Below are 16,103 nucleotides of genomic sequence, written 5' to 3'. Positions count from 1 at the left end.
CGGCCATCCAGCCTCTGTTTAAAAGTTTCCAAAGAAGGAGCCTTCACCACGCTCCAGGGCAGAGAGTTCCACTGCTGAACGGCTCTCACAGTCAGGAAGTTCTTCCTCATGTTCAGATGGAATCTCCTTTCTTGTAGTTTGAAGCCATTGCTCCATTGCGGCCTAGTCTCTCTCCAAATGAAGCAGAAAACAAGCTTTCTCTCTCCTCCCTGTGGCTTCCTCTCACATATTTATCCATGGCCCTCATCATATCTCCTCTCATCCTTCTCTTCTTCAGGCTAAACATGCCCAGCTCCTTAAGCCGCTCCTCATAGGGCATATTCTCCAGACCCTTGATCATTTTAGTCGCTCTCCTCTGGACACATTCCAGCTTGTCAATATCTCTCTTGAACTGTGGTGCCCAGAATTGGACACAATATTCCAGGTGTGGTCTAACCAAGGTGGAATAGAGCATGGGGAGCATGACTTCCCTAGATCTAGACACTATGCTCCTATTGATGCAGGCCAAAATCCCACTGGCTTTTTTTGCCGCCACATCACATTGTTGGCTCATGTTTAACTTGTTGTCCACGAGGACTCCAAGATCTTTTCCACACGTCCTGCTCTCAAGCCAGGCATCATCGTCCCCCATTCTGTCTCTTTGCATTTCTAGGAGCTGAAGTCCAAAACACCTGGAGGAGCAGAGTTTGAGAATCACTGCTATATTGCCAAGCTTGACCTCTACAAGATATGATAGCCATGTATAAATATGTGAGAGGAAGCCACAGGGAGGAGGGAGCAAGCTTGTTTTCTGCTTCCCTGGAGACTAGGACGCAAGGGAACAATGGCTTCAAACTACAAGAGAGGAGATTCCATCTGAACATGAGGAAGAACTTCCTGACTGTGAGAGCCGTTCAGCAGTGGAACTCTCTGCCCCAGAGTGTGGTGGAGGCTCCTTCTTTGGAAGCTTTTAAGCAGAGGCTGGATGGCCATCTGTCAGGGGTGATTTGAATGCAATATTCCTGCTTCTTGGCAGAATGGGGTTGGACTGGATGGCCCATGAGGTCTCTTCCAACTCTTCGATTCTATGATTCTAAGATATGAGTGCTGTGGTGTGGCTCAGGCATTCTACTCAATATTGTTCACAGTTGAGATGGTGTACCTTCATAGCTGTATTGCTCCGACTTATAATTTGGGGGAAGAGGTAAGTCTACTCCTCTATGTAAGAGAGTGAAGGTTGAGGAGATGGTGGCTTCCAGATTTGTGCTCGGGATTCAAAAAAGGGCATCCAGAAAACACCATCTTCTTTGGCAACATAAGTGAATAGAAAGTAGGGATGAATAGCTCAGATGGTTATCCTATCATCCAGCAGTTGGACTAAAAATGTAATAATTTTCCATGAATACTATATGCTGCTAGAGTATGATGGGATTTGCAGTCTAATATAGCAGGAACAACGCATCCAGTTTGTGTAAAAATGGTCTTAGAAGATTTGGTACACCAACAAAAAGATATTCCTTCTTCTCTGAAGAACACACCTGTTCCTCAAGAGTGAGACAACATTTATATATATTCATGGCAGAGGGTTGAAATGGAAGGATCTTGTGGTATCTTCCAATGCCATGATATGAACCTGCTGGGAAATTATGAGACGTATAGTCCAATCTGTCAGAAGGGCTTCAGGTCAAAGGTGTAGTCATCTTAGTTCATCATTCCTACCTTCTAATTCTATCTATCTATCTATCTATCTATCTATCTATCTATCTATCTATCTATGCATCTATCTATGCTTTGTGGTTGGATCAAAAAACCCATGAGTTCCAATAGAACTGTGCTTCTCCTTAAGTGCTAAATCAGGGAATCACATTGAGCCCCCCAACTGTGTCCTGACCTTCTCCCCCTGATTTCTCAGACCTCCTTCAGAGAGGAGAAGGAGGATGTCCTCCCGTCTGCCGTACTCTTGGACCTGCTCTTGATGGGCATCTCCACCAGCAGCTGCTTCCAGAACCTTCCCCGCGGATAACTGGACTTCTCGCCCTTCCACTTAATGACGGTCAGGGCAGTCTTGGCCTGCCGCAGCTCCTTGACCTTGCTCTTCTTGATGGCTCGGTACTGGACCAGGATGACCTTGATGGTGCCCCTGGAGGCCATGTCCTCCAGGCCGGCCTTCAGCTCCAGCAGAGCCTGGGTGCCCTGGAGGACATAGTTGGGGCTCAGCACCACCAAGAGCCGGCGGCTCCTCTGGATGAAGCCTAGTGTCTCATCTGTCACAACTGGGAGAGAAAGACATACCAACTGGTTAGGAAGGAAGGAAGGCAGGAGGTTGACATTAGGAAGACTGTGTAGACCAGACATGGGCAATCCTTGGCCCTCCAGGTGTTTTGGACTTCAACTTCAGCTGATAGGCTGTTAGGAATTGTGGGAGTTGATGTCCAAAACACCTGGAGGGCCCAAGTTTGCCCATGCCTGACCCAGACAGTGAGAGTGGCTGGAGAACAGAACCAACCATCGAGTCTCCTTTTCTGGAGGTCTTCAGAGAGAGGTTGAACAACTACCTACTGCTAAGGCAGCTTCAGCTTTGAGTAAAGATATGGACTCTATGGCCCAGGAGGCCCCTTCCAACTTTATGGGACCAGGATTCAATGCTCTGGCTTCAATCTTAGATGCCTCCTTTCAAGTTGGAATGAGTTCAGAGAAAAGCAAAGAGAAGTGTGGAGAGGAGAGGTGGCAAGAGCAGTTTGTTGAAGAGAAGACAGACAATATCTTTAAATATCTCAAAAGGTTCTATGAAGAGGAGAAAGAAGGCTTTGCCAAAGGATAGGACCAGGTCTCATGGAATTAAGGTACAAGACAGTAGATTTTAATTGAGTATTAGAAAGAAACAGGACAATCATTTTGGTAATGAAACCAATCATCGATAGAGACAATGGGGTCTCCTTCCCTAAGGATCTTCACAAAAAGGCTTGGTAACAACCTGTTAGGGTTGCCCTAGCTCAACAGTTCCCTGACTTTGGTCCTTCAAGTATTTTGATTCCAGTTCACAGAATTCCTGATTGCGGGACAAGCTGGGCGAGGCTGCTTTGTGGAGGAAGACCAAATTGTTTGGAAGACCAAAGTTTGGGAAGCACTGCTCCAGCTGGAGATCCTGTAATGAGGACATCCCACGTTGTCTTCAATTAGATAGAATCATAGAATCACAGAATCAAAGAGTTGGAAGAGACCTCCTGGGCCATCCAGTCCAACCCCATTCTGCCAAGAAGCAGGAATATTGCATTCAAATCACCCCTGACAGATGGCCATCCAGCCTCTGTTTAAAAGCTTCCAAAGAAGGAGCCTCCACCACACTCCAGGGCAGAGAGTTCCACTGCTGAACGGCTCTCACAGTCAGGAAGTTCTTCCTCATGTTCAGATGGAATCTCCTCTCTTGTAGTTTGAAGCCATTGTTCCGCGTCCTAGTCTCCAGGGAAGAAGAAAACAAGCTTGCTCCCTCCTCCTCCCTGTGGCTTCCTCTCACATATTTATACATGGCTATCATATCCCTTCTCAGCCTTCTCTTCTTCAAGCTAAACATGCCCAGCTCCTTAAGCCGCTCCTCATAGGGCTTGTTCTCCAGAGCTTTTATCATTTTAATCGCTCTCCTCTGGACACAACTCTTTCATTCTATGACTCACAAACAGCCAAGAAAAGGCCACAGTGGCCACAAATGTACCTCTTCAAGTTTCTAGACACACACCCCCCCCCCCCTTTCCTCCTGCCCTTTATTTGTCGTTGCCACCCAGACATCTTACCTGTTCCATTCCCATCCTCCAGGTTTCAAGGACAATCCCAAAGATATTAAATAATGCTACTTAACTTATCTTGCAAAACAAAGAGAGAAACTTTTTGGAGGAAAGAGAAGTGACTGCCCTTCCAGCAGTCACCAGCCAATCCCTCTCCAATGCCAGAAATACAGCTTCATGGTGTAACATTACAAAATGTTGACTATTTCCACTCCCTTTCCACTTCTCCAAAAATCATTATTGACACTGAAATACAACACTGCCTGAGCTCAGCGAGTGCAGCGCCAAAGCCCCCGTTGGCGCAGTGGGTTAAACCCCGGTGCCAGCAGGACTGAAGATTGACAGGAAGCAGGTTCAAATCTGGGGAGAGGTGGACGAGCTCCCTCTATCAACTCCAGCTCCTCGTGTGGTACCCCTCTATTCCGCTTTGGTGAGACCACACCTGGAATATTGTGTCCAATTCTGGGCACCACAATTGAAGAGAGATATTGACAAGCTGGAATGTGTCCAGAGGAGGGCGACTAAAATGATTAAGGATCTGGAGAACAAGCCCTATGAGGAGCGGCTTAAGGAGCTGGGCATGTTTAGCCTGAAGAAGAGAAGGCTGAGAGGAGATATGATAGTCATGTGTAAATATGTGAGAGGAAGCCACAGGGAGGAGGAGGGAGCAAGCTTGTTTTCTGCTTCCTTGGAGACTAGGACGCAAGGGAACAATGGCTTCAAACTACAAGAGAGGAGATTCCATCTGAACATGAGGAAGAAATTCCTGACTGTGAGAGCCGTTCAGCAGTGGAACTCTCTGCCCCGGAGTGTGGTGGAGGCTACCTCTTCGGAAGCTTTTAAACAGAGGCTGGATGGCCATCTGTCAGGGGTGATTTAAATTATTATTATTATTATTATTATTATTAAGCTTTATTTGTACCCCGCTAGCATCTCCCGAAGGATTCGATGCGGCTTACACAGGCCGAGGCCTCAACACACAACACAACAATACAATCTAAGCAAATGCAATATTCCTGCTTCTTGGCAGAATGGGGTTGGACTGGATGGCTCATGAGGTCTCTTCCAACTCTTTGATTCTATGATTCTATGATTCCTCCCAACCCCTGCTATATGTCTGCGAAACGTGGACTGTCTACACACATCACACTCAACTCCTGGAACGATTCCATTAGCGTTGCCTCTGAAAAATCCTACAAATCTCTTGGGAAGACAAGCGGACAAATGTCACCATGCTGGAAGAAGCAAAGACCACCAGCATTGAAGCGATGTTCCACCATTAAGCGGTATTTGTGGCATTGCAGAGGGATTGGCTGGTGCCTTTTGCTAGAAGAGCACTTTGTTTTTCCCAACGTTCAACGAGAGGCTGAGATTCTCATATGCTTCTGCAAAGGTGTTTAGAGTAGCTTGTAGGCCTTCTTCTGAATTTCTCCTCCCCTTCCAACTACACCTCCGATGAGGCTATTTACACAACAACGACACCGCACCACCCATTAGTTGAATATAGGCTGAGCATCCCTTATATGGAATCCCAAGATCTGAAATCCTTCTCCCAAATCCAAAACTGTTCCCATGGATGGCTTAAACAGTGATATCTTTGCTATCTCCTACTTTGGGAGGAATTATCTAATGGGCTGAACTTGAGCAAGAGAGGAGGTTCCATCTGAACATTAGGAAGAATTTCCTGACTGTGAGAGCCGTTCAGCAGTGGAACTCTCTGCCCCGGAGTGTGGTGGAGGCTCCTTCTTTGGAAGCTTTTAAGCAGAGGCTGGATGGCCATCTGTCAGGGGTGCTTTGAATGCAATATTCCTGCTTCTTGGCAGGGGGTTGGACTGGATGGCCCATGAGGTCTCTTCCAACTCTTTGATTCTATGATTCTATTCTATGATTCTATGAGCACTAAATAACGTTGGCACCTTGCAGAGCTTTTCTTTAAAAGTTTGACTGCCAACAGGTGCAGACTCCCTACTTTGCAGGTATAGAATCCTAGAGTTGGAAGAGACCTCATGGGCCATCCAGTCCACCTCCATTCTACCAAGAAGCAGGAATAATGCATTCAAATCACCCCTGACAGATGGCCAGCCAGCCTCTGTTTAAAAGCCTCCAAAGAAGGAGCCTCCACCACACTCCGGGGCAGAGAGTTCCACTGCTGAACGGCTCTCACAGTCAGGAAGTTCTTCCTCATGTTCAGATGGAATCTCCTCTCTTGTAGTTTGAAGCCATTGTTCTGCGTCCTAGTCTCCAGGGAAGCAGAAAGGAAGCTTTTCCCCTCCTCCCTATGACTTCTTCTAACATATTTGTACATGGCCCTCATCATGTCTCCCCAATCTTCTCTTCTGCAGGCTAAACATGCCCAACTCTTTAAGCTGCTCCTCATAGGGCTTGTTCTCCAGACCCTTGATCATTTTAGTATGGAAGCAGCCATTCTCTTCACATTTGGGGCATCAATGGAGGATAGAAAGAAGGACTTCTGGATTTAGAGGATGCCTTTTGGATGGAGACACGTCTCAGATGAATTTGGAACAATGACCAATAATGTATTGTCAAAGGCTTTCATGGCCAGAATCACTGGGTTGTTGTAGGTTTTTTCAGGCTGTATGGCCATGGTCTAGAGGCATTCTCTCCTGATGTTTCACCTGCATCTATGGCAAGCATCCTCAGAGGTAGTGAGGTCTGTTGGAAATCTGGCTACCAGTATTAAAAAACTCTAAAATTGCAACAGCACAACAACAGAGAGGAAGCAGGCAGGGACATCTAATTACCTCTCAACAAAAGTTTGCTCCAGGCACAGTCAGCCCATTGTATGCTAATCAAGGTGGTCAGTTGAAACATTCACAGCAGACAAGAGTCCTTTGTCTCACCCTGGTCATTCCACAGGCAGGAAAAACGAAATGCAAAGATACAGAATGGGGGACGATGCCTGGCTCGAGAGCAGTACGTGTGAAAAAGATCTTGGAGTCCTCGTGGACAACAAGTTAAACATGAGCCAACAATGTGATGTGGCGGCAAAAAAAGCCAATGGGATTTTGGCCTGCATCAATAGGAGCCTAGTGTCTAGATCCAGGGAAGTAATGCTACCCCTCTATTCTGCTTTGGTTAGACCACATCTGGAATATTGTGTCCAATTCTGGGCACCACAATTCAAGAGAGATATTGACAAGCTGGAATGTGTCCAGAGGAGGGCGACTAAAATGATCAAGGGTCTGGAGAACAAGCCCTATGAGGAGCGGCTTAGGGAACTGGGCATGTTTAGCCTGAAGAAGAGAAGGCTGAGAGGAGATATGATAGCCATGTATAAATATGTGAGAGGAAGCCACAGGGAGGAGGAGGGAGCAAGCTTGTTTTTGCTTCCTTGGAGACTAGGACGCAATGGAACAATGGCTTCAAACTACAAGAGAGGAGATTCCATCTGAACATGAGGAAGAACTTCCTGACTGTGAGAGCCATTCAGCAGTGGAACTCTCTGCCCCAGAGTGTGGTAGAGGCTCCTTCTTAGAATCATAGAATCAAAGAGTTGGAAGAGACCTCATGGGCCATCCAGTCCAACCCCATTCTGCCAAGAAGCAGGAATATTGCATTCAAATCACCCCTGACAGATGGCCATCCAGCCTCTGATTAAAAGCTTCCAAAGAAGGAGCCTCCACCACACTCCGGGGCAGAGAGTTCCACTGCTGAATGGCTTTGGAAACTTTTAAACAGAGGCTGGATGGCCATCTGTCGGGGTGCTTTGAATGCAATTTTCCTGCTTCTTGGCAGAATGGGGTTGGACTGGATGGCCCATGGGGTCTCTTCCAACCCTTTGATTCTATGATTCTAATGGAGGATAGAAAAAATGGACTTCTGGATTTAGAGGATGCCTTTTGGATGGAGACATGTCTCGGATGAATTTGGAACGATGACTAATAATAATTACTGGGAAGGAATGAATGGATAAACACTCCCAGTGTCCAAGCGCTTCCCCTCCTCTCTTCCTGTGGCTTTTTCCGGGCTTGTTGGCGTGGAAATTAAATTAACCCCCTTAAAATGTGGGCATCAGAAAAAGGATGTTATGCACCATCCTCCAAAATGAAAAAAAGCAATTAATTTTCTTTGCATAATGCATCCCGCATGTAGGATTTGGGCTGCCTGCTGGAAACCAGTGGGTTTGTGATGTGTTTTCTCCCTTGAGGCCAAAAGCACCCCTGGTAAGCTGGATGAAAGCTTCATTGCCCACGGTCCTCCCACGCCTGGCCCCTTGCCACCCTCGGAAACCTATCTGCAAATCCCAGCCCGCATTGGGGAAGGTGCAAAAACCCAATTCCACAACAAAGGGAGATGGGTGGGTGCCGTTGACTTGAGTCTCCCTGGAAACGTAAAAACAGGAGCACATGGAAAGCTGCACAGAAGGCACCACAGGACTCTTCCCCACATACGCCAAGCAGGAGTGACTTCTTGGAAAACTCATGGACAAGGTATGAGTGGTATGGACTAGAATCCTCCGCCTCACATAGAATCACTGAATCAAAGAGTTGGAAGAGACCTCATGGGCCATCCAGTCCAACCCCCTGCCAAGAAGCAGGAAATTTTCCAGGAGATGCTAAGAGAGACACTGCTAGAATTACTTCTGTTGGCACAAACCCATCATGAGTGGTCGTCATTGATGTTCTTCATGGCTATCACTGGAAGCTCTTCAAGCTAATATTACACTGGGTTGTTGTAGGTTTTTTCGGGCTATATGGCCATGGTCTAGAGCGGTGGTTCTCAACCTTCCTAATGCCGTGACCCCTTAATATAGTTCCTCATATTGTGGTGACCCTCAACCATAAAATTATTTTCTTTGCTACTTCATAACTGTAATTTTGCTAATGTAAATATCTGATATGCAGGATGCATTTTCATTCACTGGACCAAATTTGGTACACATACCCAATATGCCCAAATTTGAATACTGGTGGGGTTGGGATGGAAGGATTGATTTTGTCATTTGGGAAATGTAGTTGCTGGGATTTATAGTTCACCTACATTCAAAGAGCATTCTGAACTCTACCATAGAATCATAGAAACGTGGCTGGAAAAGGAGAAGAAACAGGATGGGAGAGCTTTGAGCCTTCATAGAATCATAAAATAATAGAGTCATAGAATCATAGAATCCAAGAGTTGGAAGAGACCCCATGGGCCATCCAGTCCAACCCCATTCTGCCAAGAAGCAGGAATGTTGCATTCAAATCACCCCTGACAGATGGCCATCCAGCCTCTGCTTAAAAGCTTCCAAAGAGGGAGCCTCCACCACACTCCGGGGCAGAGAGTTCCACTGCTGAACGGCTCTCACAGTCAGGAAGTTCTTCCTCATGTTCAGATGGAATCTCCTCTCTTGTAGTTTGAAGCCATTGTTTCATTATTTATTCCTAGTCTCCAAGGAAGCAGAAAACAAGCTTGCTCCCTCCTCCTCCCTGTGGAATTGGACCCAACTTGGCACACAGAACTCCCATGACCAACAGAAAATACTGGAAGGTTTTGGTGGGCATTGACCTTGAGCTTTGGAGTTGTAGTTCACCTACATCCAGAGAGCATTCTGAACTCCACCAATGATGGAATTGAACCAAACCTGTCACTCCAACACAAACAGAGAATGTTGGAAGGTTTTTATGGGCATTGACCTTGAATTTGGGAGTTGTAGTTCACCTACATCCAGAGAGCATTCTGTACTCTACCAATGATGGAATTAGAATCATAGAATCATAGAATCATAGAATCAAAGAGTTGGAAGAGACCTCATGGGCCATCCAGTCCAACCCCATTCTGCCAAGAAGCAGGAATGTTGCATTCAAATCACCCCTGACAGATGGCCATCCAGCCTCTGTTTAAAAGCTTCCAAAGAAGGAGCCTCCACCACACTCCGGGGCAGAGAGTTCCACTGCTGAACAACTCTCACAGTCATGAAGTTCTTCCTCGTGTTCAGATGGAATCTCCTCTCTTGTAGTTTGAAGCCATTGTCCCGCGTCCTAGTCTCCAAGGAAGCAGAAAACAAGCTTGCTCCCTCCTCCTCCCTGTGGAATTGGACCCAACTTGGCACACAGATCTCCCATGACCAACAGAAAATACTGGAAGGCTTTGATGGGCATTGACCTTGAGTTTTGGAGTTGTAGTTCACCTACATCCAGAAAGCAGTCTGAACTCCACCAATGATGGAATTGAACCAAACCTGGCACTCCAACACAAACAGAGAATGTTGGAAGGTTTTTATGGGCATTGACCTTGAGTTTGGGAGTTGTAGTTCACCTACATCCAGAGAGCATTCTGTACTCTACCAATGATGGAATTAGAATCATAGAATCCTAGAATCAAAGAGTTGGAAGAGACCCCATGGGCCATCCAGTCCAACCCTATTCTGCCAAGAAGCAGGAATGTTGCATTCAAATCACCCCTGACAGATGGCCATCCAGCCTCTGTTTAAAAGCTTCCAAAGAAGGAGCCTCCACCACACTCTGGGGCAGAGAGTTCCACTGCTGAACGGCTCTCACAGTCAGGAAGTTCTTCCTCATGTTCAGATGGAATCTCCTCTCTTGTAGTTTGAAGCCATTGTTCCGTATCCTAGTCTCCAAGGAAGCAGAAAACAGGCTTGCTCCCTCCTCCTCCCTGTGGAATTGGTCCCAACTTGGCACACAGAACTCCCATGACCAACAAAAAATACTGGAAGGGTTTGACCTTGAGTCAAGGGCATTGACCTTGAGTTTTGGAGTTGTAGTTCACCTACATCCAGAGAGCATTCTGTACTCCACCAATGATGGAATTGAACCAAACCTGGCACTCCAACACAAACAAAGAATGTTGGAAGGTTTTTATGGGCATTGACCTTGAGTTTGGGAGTTGTAGTTCACCTACATCCAGAGAGCATTCTGTACTCCACCAATGATGGAATTGAACCAAACCTGGCACTCCAACACAAACAGAGAATGTTGGAAGATTTTGATGGGCACTGACCTTGAGCTTGGGAGTTGTAGTTCACCTATATACAGAGAGCATTGTGGGCTCAAACAATGATGGATCTGAACCAAACTTGGCACAAATACTCCATATGCCCAAATATGAACACAGATGGAGTTTGGAGGAAATAGACCTTGACATTTGGAAGTTGCAGTTACTGGGATTTATAGTTCACCTACAACCAAAGAGCATTCTGAAGCCCACCAACGATAGAAATAGGCCAAACTTCCCACATAGAACTCCCATGACCAACAGAAAATACTGTCTGTGATGGTCTTTGGTGACCCCTCTGACACCCCCTCATGACCCCTCTAGGGGTCCCGACCCCCAGGCTGAGAACCACTGGTCTAGAGGCATTCGTTCCTGACATTTCACCTGCATCTATGGCAAGCATCCTCAGAAGTAGTGAGGTCTGTTGGAACTAGGAAAAAGGGTTTATATATCTGTGGAATGACCAGGGTGGGACTCTTGTCTGCTGGAGCTAGGTGTGAATGTTTCAACTGACCACCTTGATTAGCATATAATGGCCTGACAGTGCCTAGAGCAAACTTTATATGCCATTTTATGGAAGTCAAGTATACAGTAAGGCCCCATAATAGTTTGGGCAAAAATGGTCTCTCTAGGAATTTGCTAGTTCCTCTAGGTCAGGCATGGGAAATTTAGGCCCTCTAAGAGTTTTGGATTTCAACGCTCTGGTTACATCTCGTATAGACTACTGCAACGCTCTCTACGTGGGGTTGCCTTTGAAGACTGCTCAGAAGCTTCAAATGGTCCAGCGTTCGGCAGCCAGGTTGCTAACAGGAGTGGCACTCAGGGAGCGTACAACTCCTCTGTTGCGCCAGCTCCGCTGGCTGCCAGTTTGCTACCGGGCACAATTCAAAGTGCTGACATTAGCCTATAAATCCCTAAACGGTTCTGGCCCTACTTACCTCTCCGAATGCTAACAGGAGCGGCACTCAGGGAGCATACTACTCCTTTTTTCGGGCTATATGGCCATGTTCTAGAGGCATTCTCTTCTGACGTTTCACCTGCATCTATGCCAAGCATCCTCAGAGGTTGTGAGGATGCTTGCCATAGATGCAGGTGAAACGTCAGGAGAGAATGCCTCTAGAACATGGCCATATAGCCCGGAAAAACCTACAACAACCCAGTGATTCCGGCCATGAAAGCCTTCAATGCTACTCATTCTGTTGCAACCAGGTTTTGCATCAAGAAGGTCATAAACAATGACTGCCAAGCCAACCTGGGGTATTCTAGTGTGTTGCTCTCTCCCGCAAGAGTGTGCCATTCCATGTCTTGGAAGGTGGCATGCCTCAGAACTCCTTTGGTTCCCACTTGTTTGGCCTTTTCAAAGGAATCCAGTGGACCACCAAAGTCCCAGGCTGAGGATGAAGCCTAAGCAATGTCAAAAGAACCGGGAGATAATTCCTCTCCACCCAGACAAGGCTTAATCTCCACCTAGAGCTGAGAGAGGGATGCTCTCCAGGAGGCCAGGGACAAGATGACAGCTGCTTCGTGCCTTGCTATATTTCCCAAAGGAGATTAAGCCACTCCAGCCTGAAAACGGCAGCACAGAAAAGCTTCTACGTGACCATCAAGGTGTTGGAAAGCAGCACATAGCAGCCTCCGTGGAAACATTAGAGCTTTAAAAAACAGAGGCATGAAGAATGGTAAAACAACTAACTGGTCAGCCCTCCCCATAGAAGGGCAAAGTCCAAATACCTAAACTTCAGATTTACTTAAAGGTAAGCTTCACCAGTTATTTAGCAAGAGGTATGAATGGGATCATATCCTTACACTAGAATTCTCCTTGTTTCAATTCAGGGGAACGTATGAGGTTTAACAGAACTTACCCCAAGGTAAACAATGGGCAAGGTTAGAACCTTGGAGGTATCTCCCTGTTCATGCATAGGATTGGTCTCAGGGATGTGGATTGGGTCTGAGAGGGTCTGGAGAACAAGCCCTATGAGGAACGGCTTAAGGAGCTGGGCATGTTTAGCCTGAAGAAGAGAAGGCTGAGAGGAGATATGATAGCCATGGGTAAATACGTGAGAGTAAGCCACAGGGAGGAGGGAGCAAGCTTGTTTTCTGCTTCCTTGGAGACTAGGATGCGGAGCAATGGCTTCAAACTACAAGAGAGGAGATTCCATCTGAACATGAGGAAGAACTTCCTGACTGTGAGAGCCATTCAGCAGTGGAACTCTCTGCCCCGGAGTGTGGTAGAGGCTCCTTCTTTGGAAGCTTTTAAGCAGAGGCTGGATGGACATCTGTCAGGGGTGATTTGAATGCAATATTCCTGCTTCTTGGCAGAATGGGGTTGGACTGGATGGCCCATGAGGTCTCTTCCAACTCTTTGATTCCATGATTAAGACAAGGAACAATGGCTTCAAACTACAAGAGAGAAGATTCCATCTGAACACGAGGAAGAACTTCCTGGCTGTGAGAGCCGTTCAGCAGTGGAACTCTCTGCCCTAGAGTGTGGTAGAGGCTCCTTCTTAGAATCATAGAATCAAAGAGTTGGAAGAGACCTCCTGGGCCATCATCTAGTCCAACCCCATTCTGCCAAGAAGCAGGAATATTGCATTCAAATCACCCCTGACAGATGGCCATCCAGCCTCTCTTTAAAAGCTTCCAAAGAAGGAGCCTCCACCACACTCCGGGGCAGAGAGTTCCACTGCTGAACGGCTTTGGAAACTTTTAAACAGAGGCTGGATGGCCATCTGTCGGGCGTGCTTTGAATGCAATTTTCCTGCTTCTTGGCAGAATGGGGTTGAACTGGATGGCCCATGAGGTCTCTTCCAACTCTAGGATTCCATGATTCTACATGAGAAAAGTATTCCTAATGGTCAGAGCAGTTCAACAGTAGAATCCACTGCGGATCAGGAGTCTCTTTTTCTGGAAGCTTTTCAACATAGCTTGGAGGGTCATCTGTTGGGAGGGCTCTGAAGGTATTTTCCTGAGTGGCAGAAAAGAGTTGGACAGGATGAACCCTGGGAATCTCAAAGGAGGAGGGAGATGAAGAGGAGGGAGAAGAAGTGGAAGAGGAATATTCTGGGATAGAACCATTGACGGTTCATAATTCTGAGAGAAAGACAAGAGAAAGAAGAAAAAGAAATAAGAGCAGAGGAGGAGGAAGAATAAAGAAAATATTAAAAAGAAGTCTTAAAAAAAGAAGACTCTTTGTTGTGGGTGGAGCTGCAGACCATGTGATCAGGTCTGGGTTTGTTCAGGACTCAGACTCCATTTTAGAACCGTATGCTTAGAGACTTCAGTAGGAATGTAATGATGAGAGACTCTACTGGACTTTCAGACTAGATAGACTTTGTTGGGGGGGGGGGCTGCAGACCATGTGATCAGGTCTGGGCTTGTTCAGTACTCAGACTACATTCTAGAACCACATGCTTAGAGACTCCATTGGACTTTCAGACTAGACAGGGACTTTGTTGTGGGTGGGGTTGCAAACCATGTGATCAGGTCTGGGTTTGTTCAGGACTCAGACTCCATTTTAGAACCGTATGCTTAGAGACTTCAGTAGGAATGTTATGATGAGAGACTCTACTGGACTTTCAGACTAGATAGACTTTGTTGTGGGGGGGGGGGCTGCAGACCATGTGATCAGGTCTGGGCTTGTTCAGGACTCAAGACTACATTTTAGAACCACATGCTTAGAGACTCCATTGGACTTTCAGACTAGACTGGGACTTTGTTGTGGGTGAGGCTGCAAACCATGTGATCAGGTCTGGGCTTGTTCAGGACTCAGACTACATTTTAGAACCATATGCTTAGAGACTTCAGTAGGAATGTTATGATGAGAGACTCTACTGGACTTTCAGACTAGATACACTTTGTTGTGGGGGGGGGGCTGCAGACCATGTGATCAGGTCTGGGCTTGTTCAGGACTCAGACTACATTTTAGAACCACATGCTTAGAGACTCCATTGGACTTTCAGACTAGACTGGGACTTTGTTGTGGGTGAGGCTGCAAACCATGTGATCAGGTCTGGGCTTGTTCAGGACTCAGACTACATTTTAGAACCATATGCTTAGAGACTTCAGTAGGAATGTTATGATGAGAGACTCTACTGGACTTTCAGACTAGATACACTTTGTTGTGGGGGGGGGGCTGCAGACCATGTGATCAGGTCTGGGCTTGTTCAGGACTCAGACTACATTTTAGAACCACATGCTTAGAGACTCCATTGGACTTTCAGACTAGACAGGGACTTTGTTGTGGGTGAGGCTGCAAACCATGTGATCAGGTCTGGGCTTGTTCAGGACTCAGACTACATTTTAGAACCACATGCTTAGAGACTCCATTGGACTTTCAGACTAGACAGGGACTTTGTTGTGGGTGGGGTTGCAAACCATGTGATCAGGTCTGGGTTTGTTCAGGACTCAGACTCCATTTTAGAACCGTATGCTTAGAGACTTCAGTAGGAATGTTATGATGAGAGACTCTACTGGACTTTCAGACTAGATAGACTTTGTTGTGGGGGGGGGGGCTGCAGACCATGTGATCAGGTCTGGGCTTGTTCAGGACTCAGACTACATTTTAGAACCACATGCTTAGAGACTCCATTGGACTTTCAGACTAGACAGGGACTTTGTTGTGGGTGGGGCTGCAAACCATGTGATCAGGTCTGGGTTTGTTCAGGACTCAGACTCCATTTTAGAACCGTATGCTTAGAGACTTCAGTAGGAATGTTATGATGAGAGACTACTGGACTTTCAGACTAGATAGACTTTGTTGGGGGGGCGGGCTGCAGACCATGTGATCAGGTCTGGGCTTGTTCAGGACTCAGACTACATTTTAGAACCACATGCTTAGAGACTCCATTGGACTTTCAGACTAGACAGGGACTTTGTTGTGGGTGGGGCTGCAAACCATGTGATCTGAAAAGAAGTGGAGGAGAAGGAAGAAAACAAAGAGCGGGGGGAAGGAAGAGGAACATTTTGGGACAGAATCTGAGCCTCTGATGCTCCAAAATTCAAGGAGAAAGAAGAGCAGAAGGAGAAGAAGGAGAAGGAGACAAGGGGGTGATGATTCTTGAATAGAAGCTGCTGGTCCAAAACTCTCATCAGTCACACCCACCTGAAAGGCTGTGAAACTGAGAATAGAGTAATTCTATGAGAGAAAGAGAGAGAAAATGTAGAAAATTCTGTGCAAAAATGGCAGGGAATTTAGCCAACTTCCCACCCCACGAAAAGGCAGTGGTAGGAGGGAGTTTCAAAGACTTCCTCCTCCTGGGAGAGAACAATCTGTCCCATAAATCAGTGGGTGGCTCTCTCTTCTCCGTGGAGCTGTCTTTCCATCTGCGGGGGTCTGAAATAAACCATTGACGATCAGGATCTTGCAACAGGATCCTTTTCCTGGAAGAAAGA

The 16,103-nt window shown here is 46.6% G+C and overlaps 1 protein-coding gene across 2 annotated transcripts in view; it reads right to left on the bottom strand.

The window, feature by feature from the left end:
- Window positions 1-16,103, bottom strand: part of IL1RAP (interleukin 1 receptor accessory protein) — a 199,930-nt gene that overhangs the window by 14,970 nt on the left and 168,857 nt on the right. Inside the window, exon 11 of one of the 2 annotated variants that reach the window (XM_067466135.1) lies at window positions 916-2,252. The exons of the other annotated variant lie outside the window; for it this stretch is intronic. Within the exon in view, the coding sequence (XP_067322236.1) occupies window positions 1,888-2,252 (365 nt within the window). The 3' untranslated portion in view covers window positions 916-1,887. Of the gene's footprint in view, window positions 1-915; window positions 2,253-16,103 lie in introns of those variants that run through there. 2 annotated transcript variants of the gene reach the window in all.

The sequence above is a fragment of the Anolis sagrei genome, chromosome 3, assembly GCF_037176765.1.
Source record: "Anolis sagrei isolate rAnoSag1 chromosome 3, rAnoSag1.mat, whole genome shotgun sequence".
In the NCBI taxonomy this organism is placed as follows: Eukaryota; Metazoa; Chordata; class Lepidosauria; order Squamata; family Dactyloidae; genus Anolis; species Anolis sagrei.
Note: the sequence above shows the minus strand (reverse complement) of the source record. Positions and strands in the feature narration are given on the sequence as shown.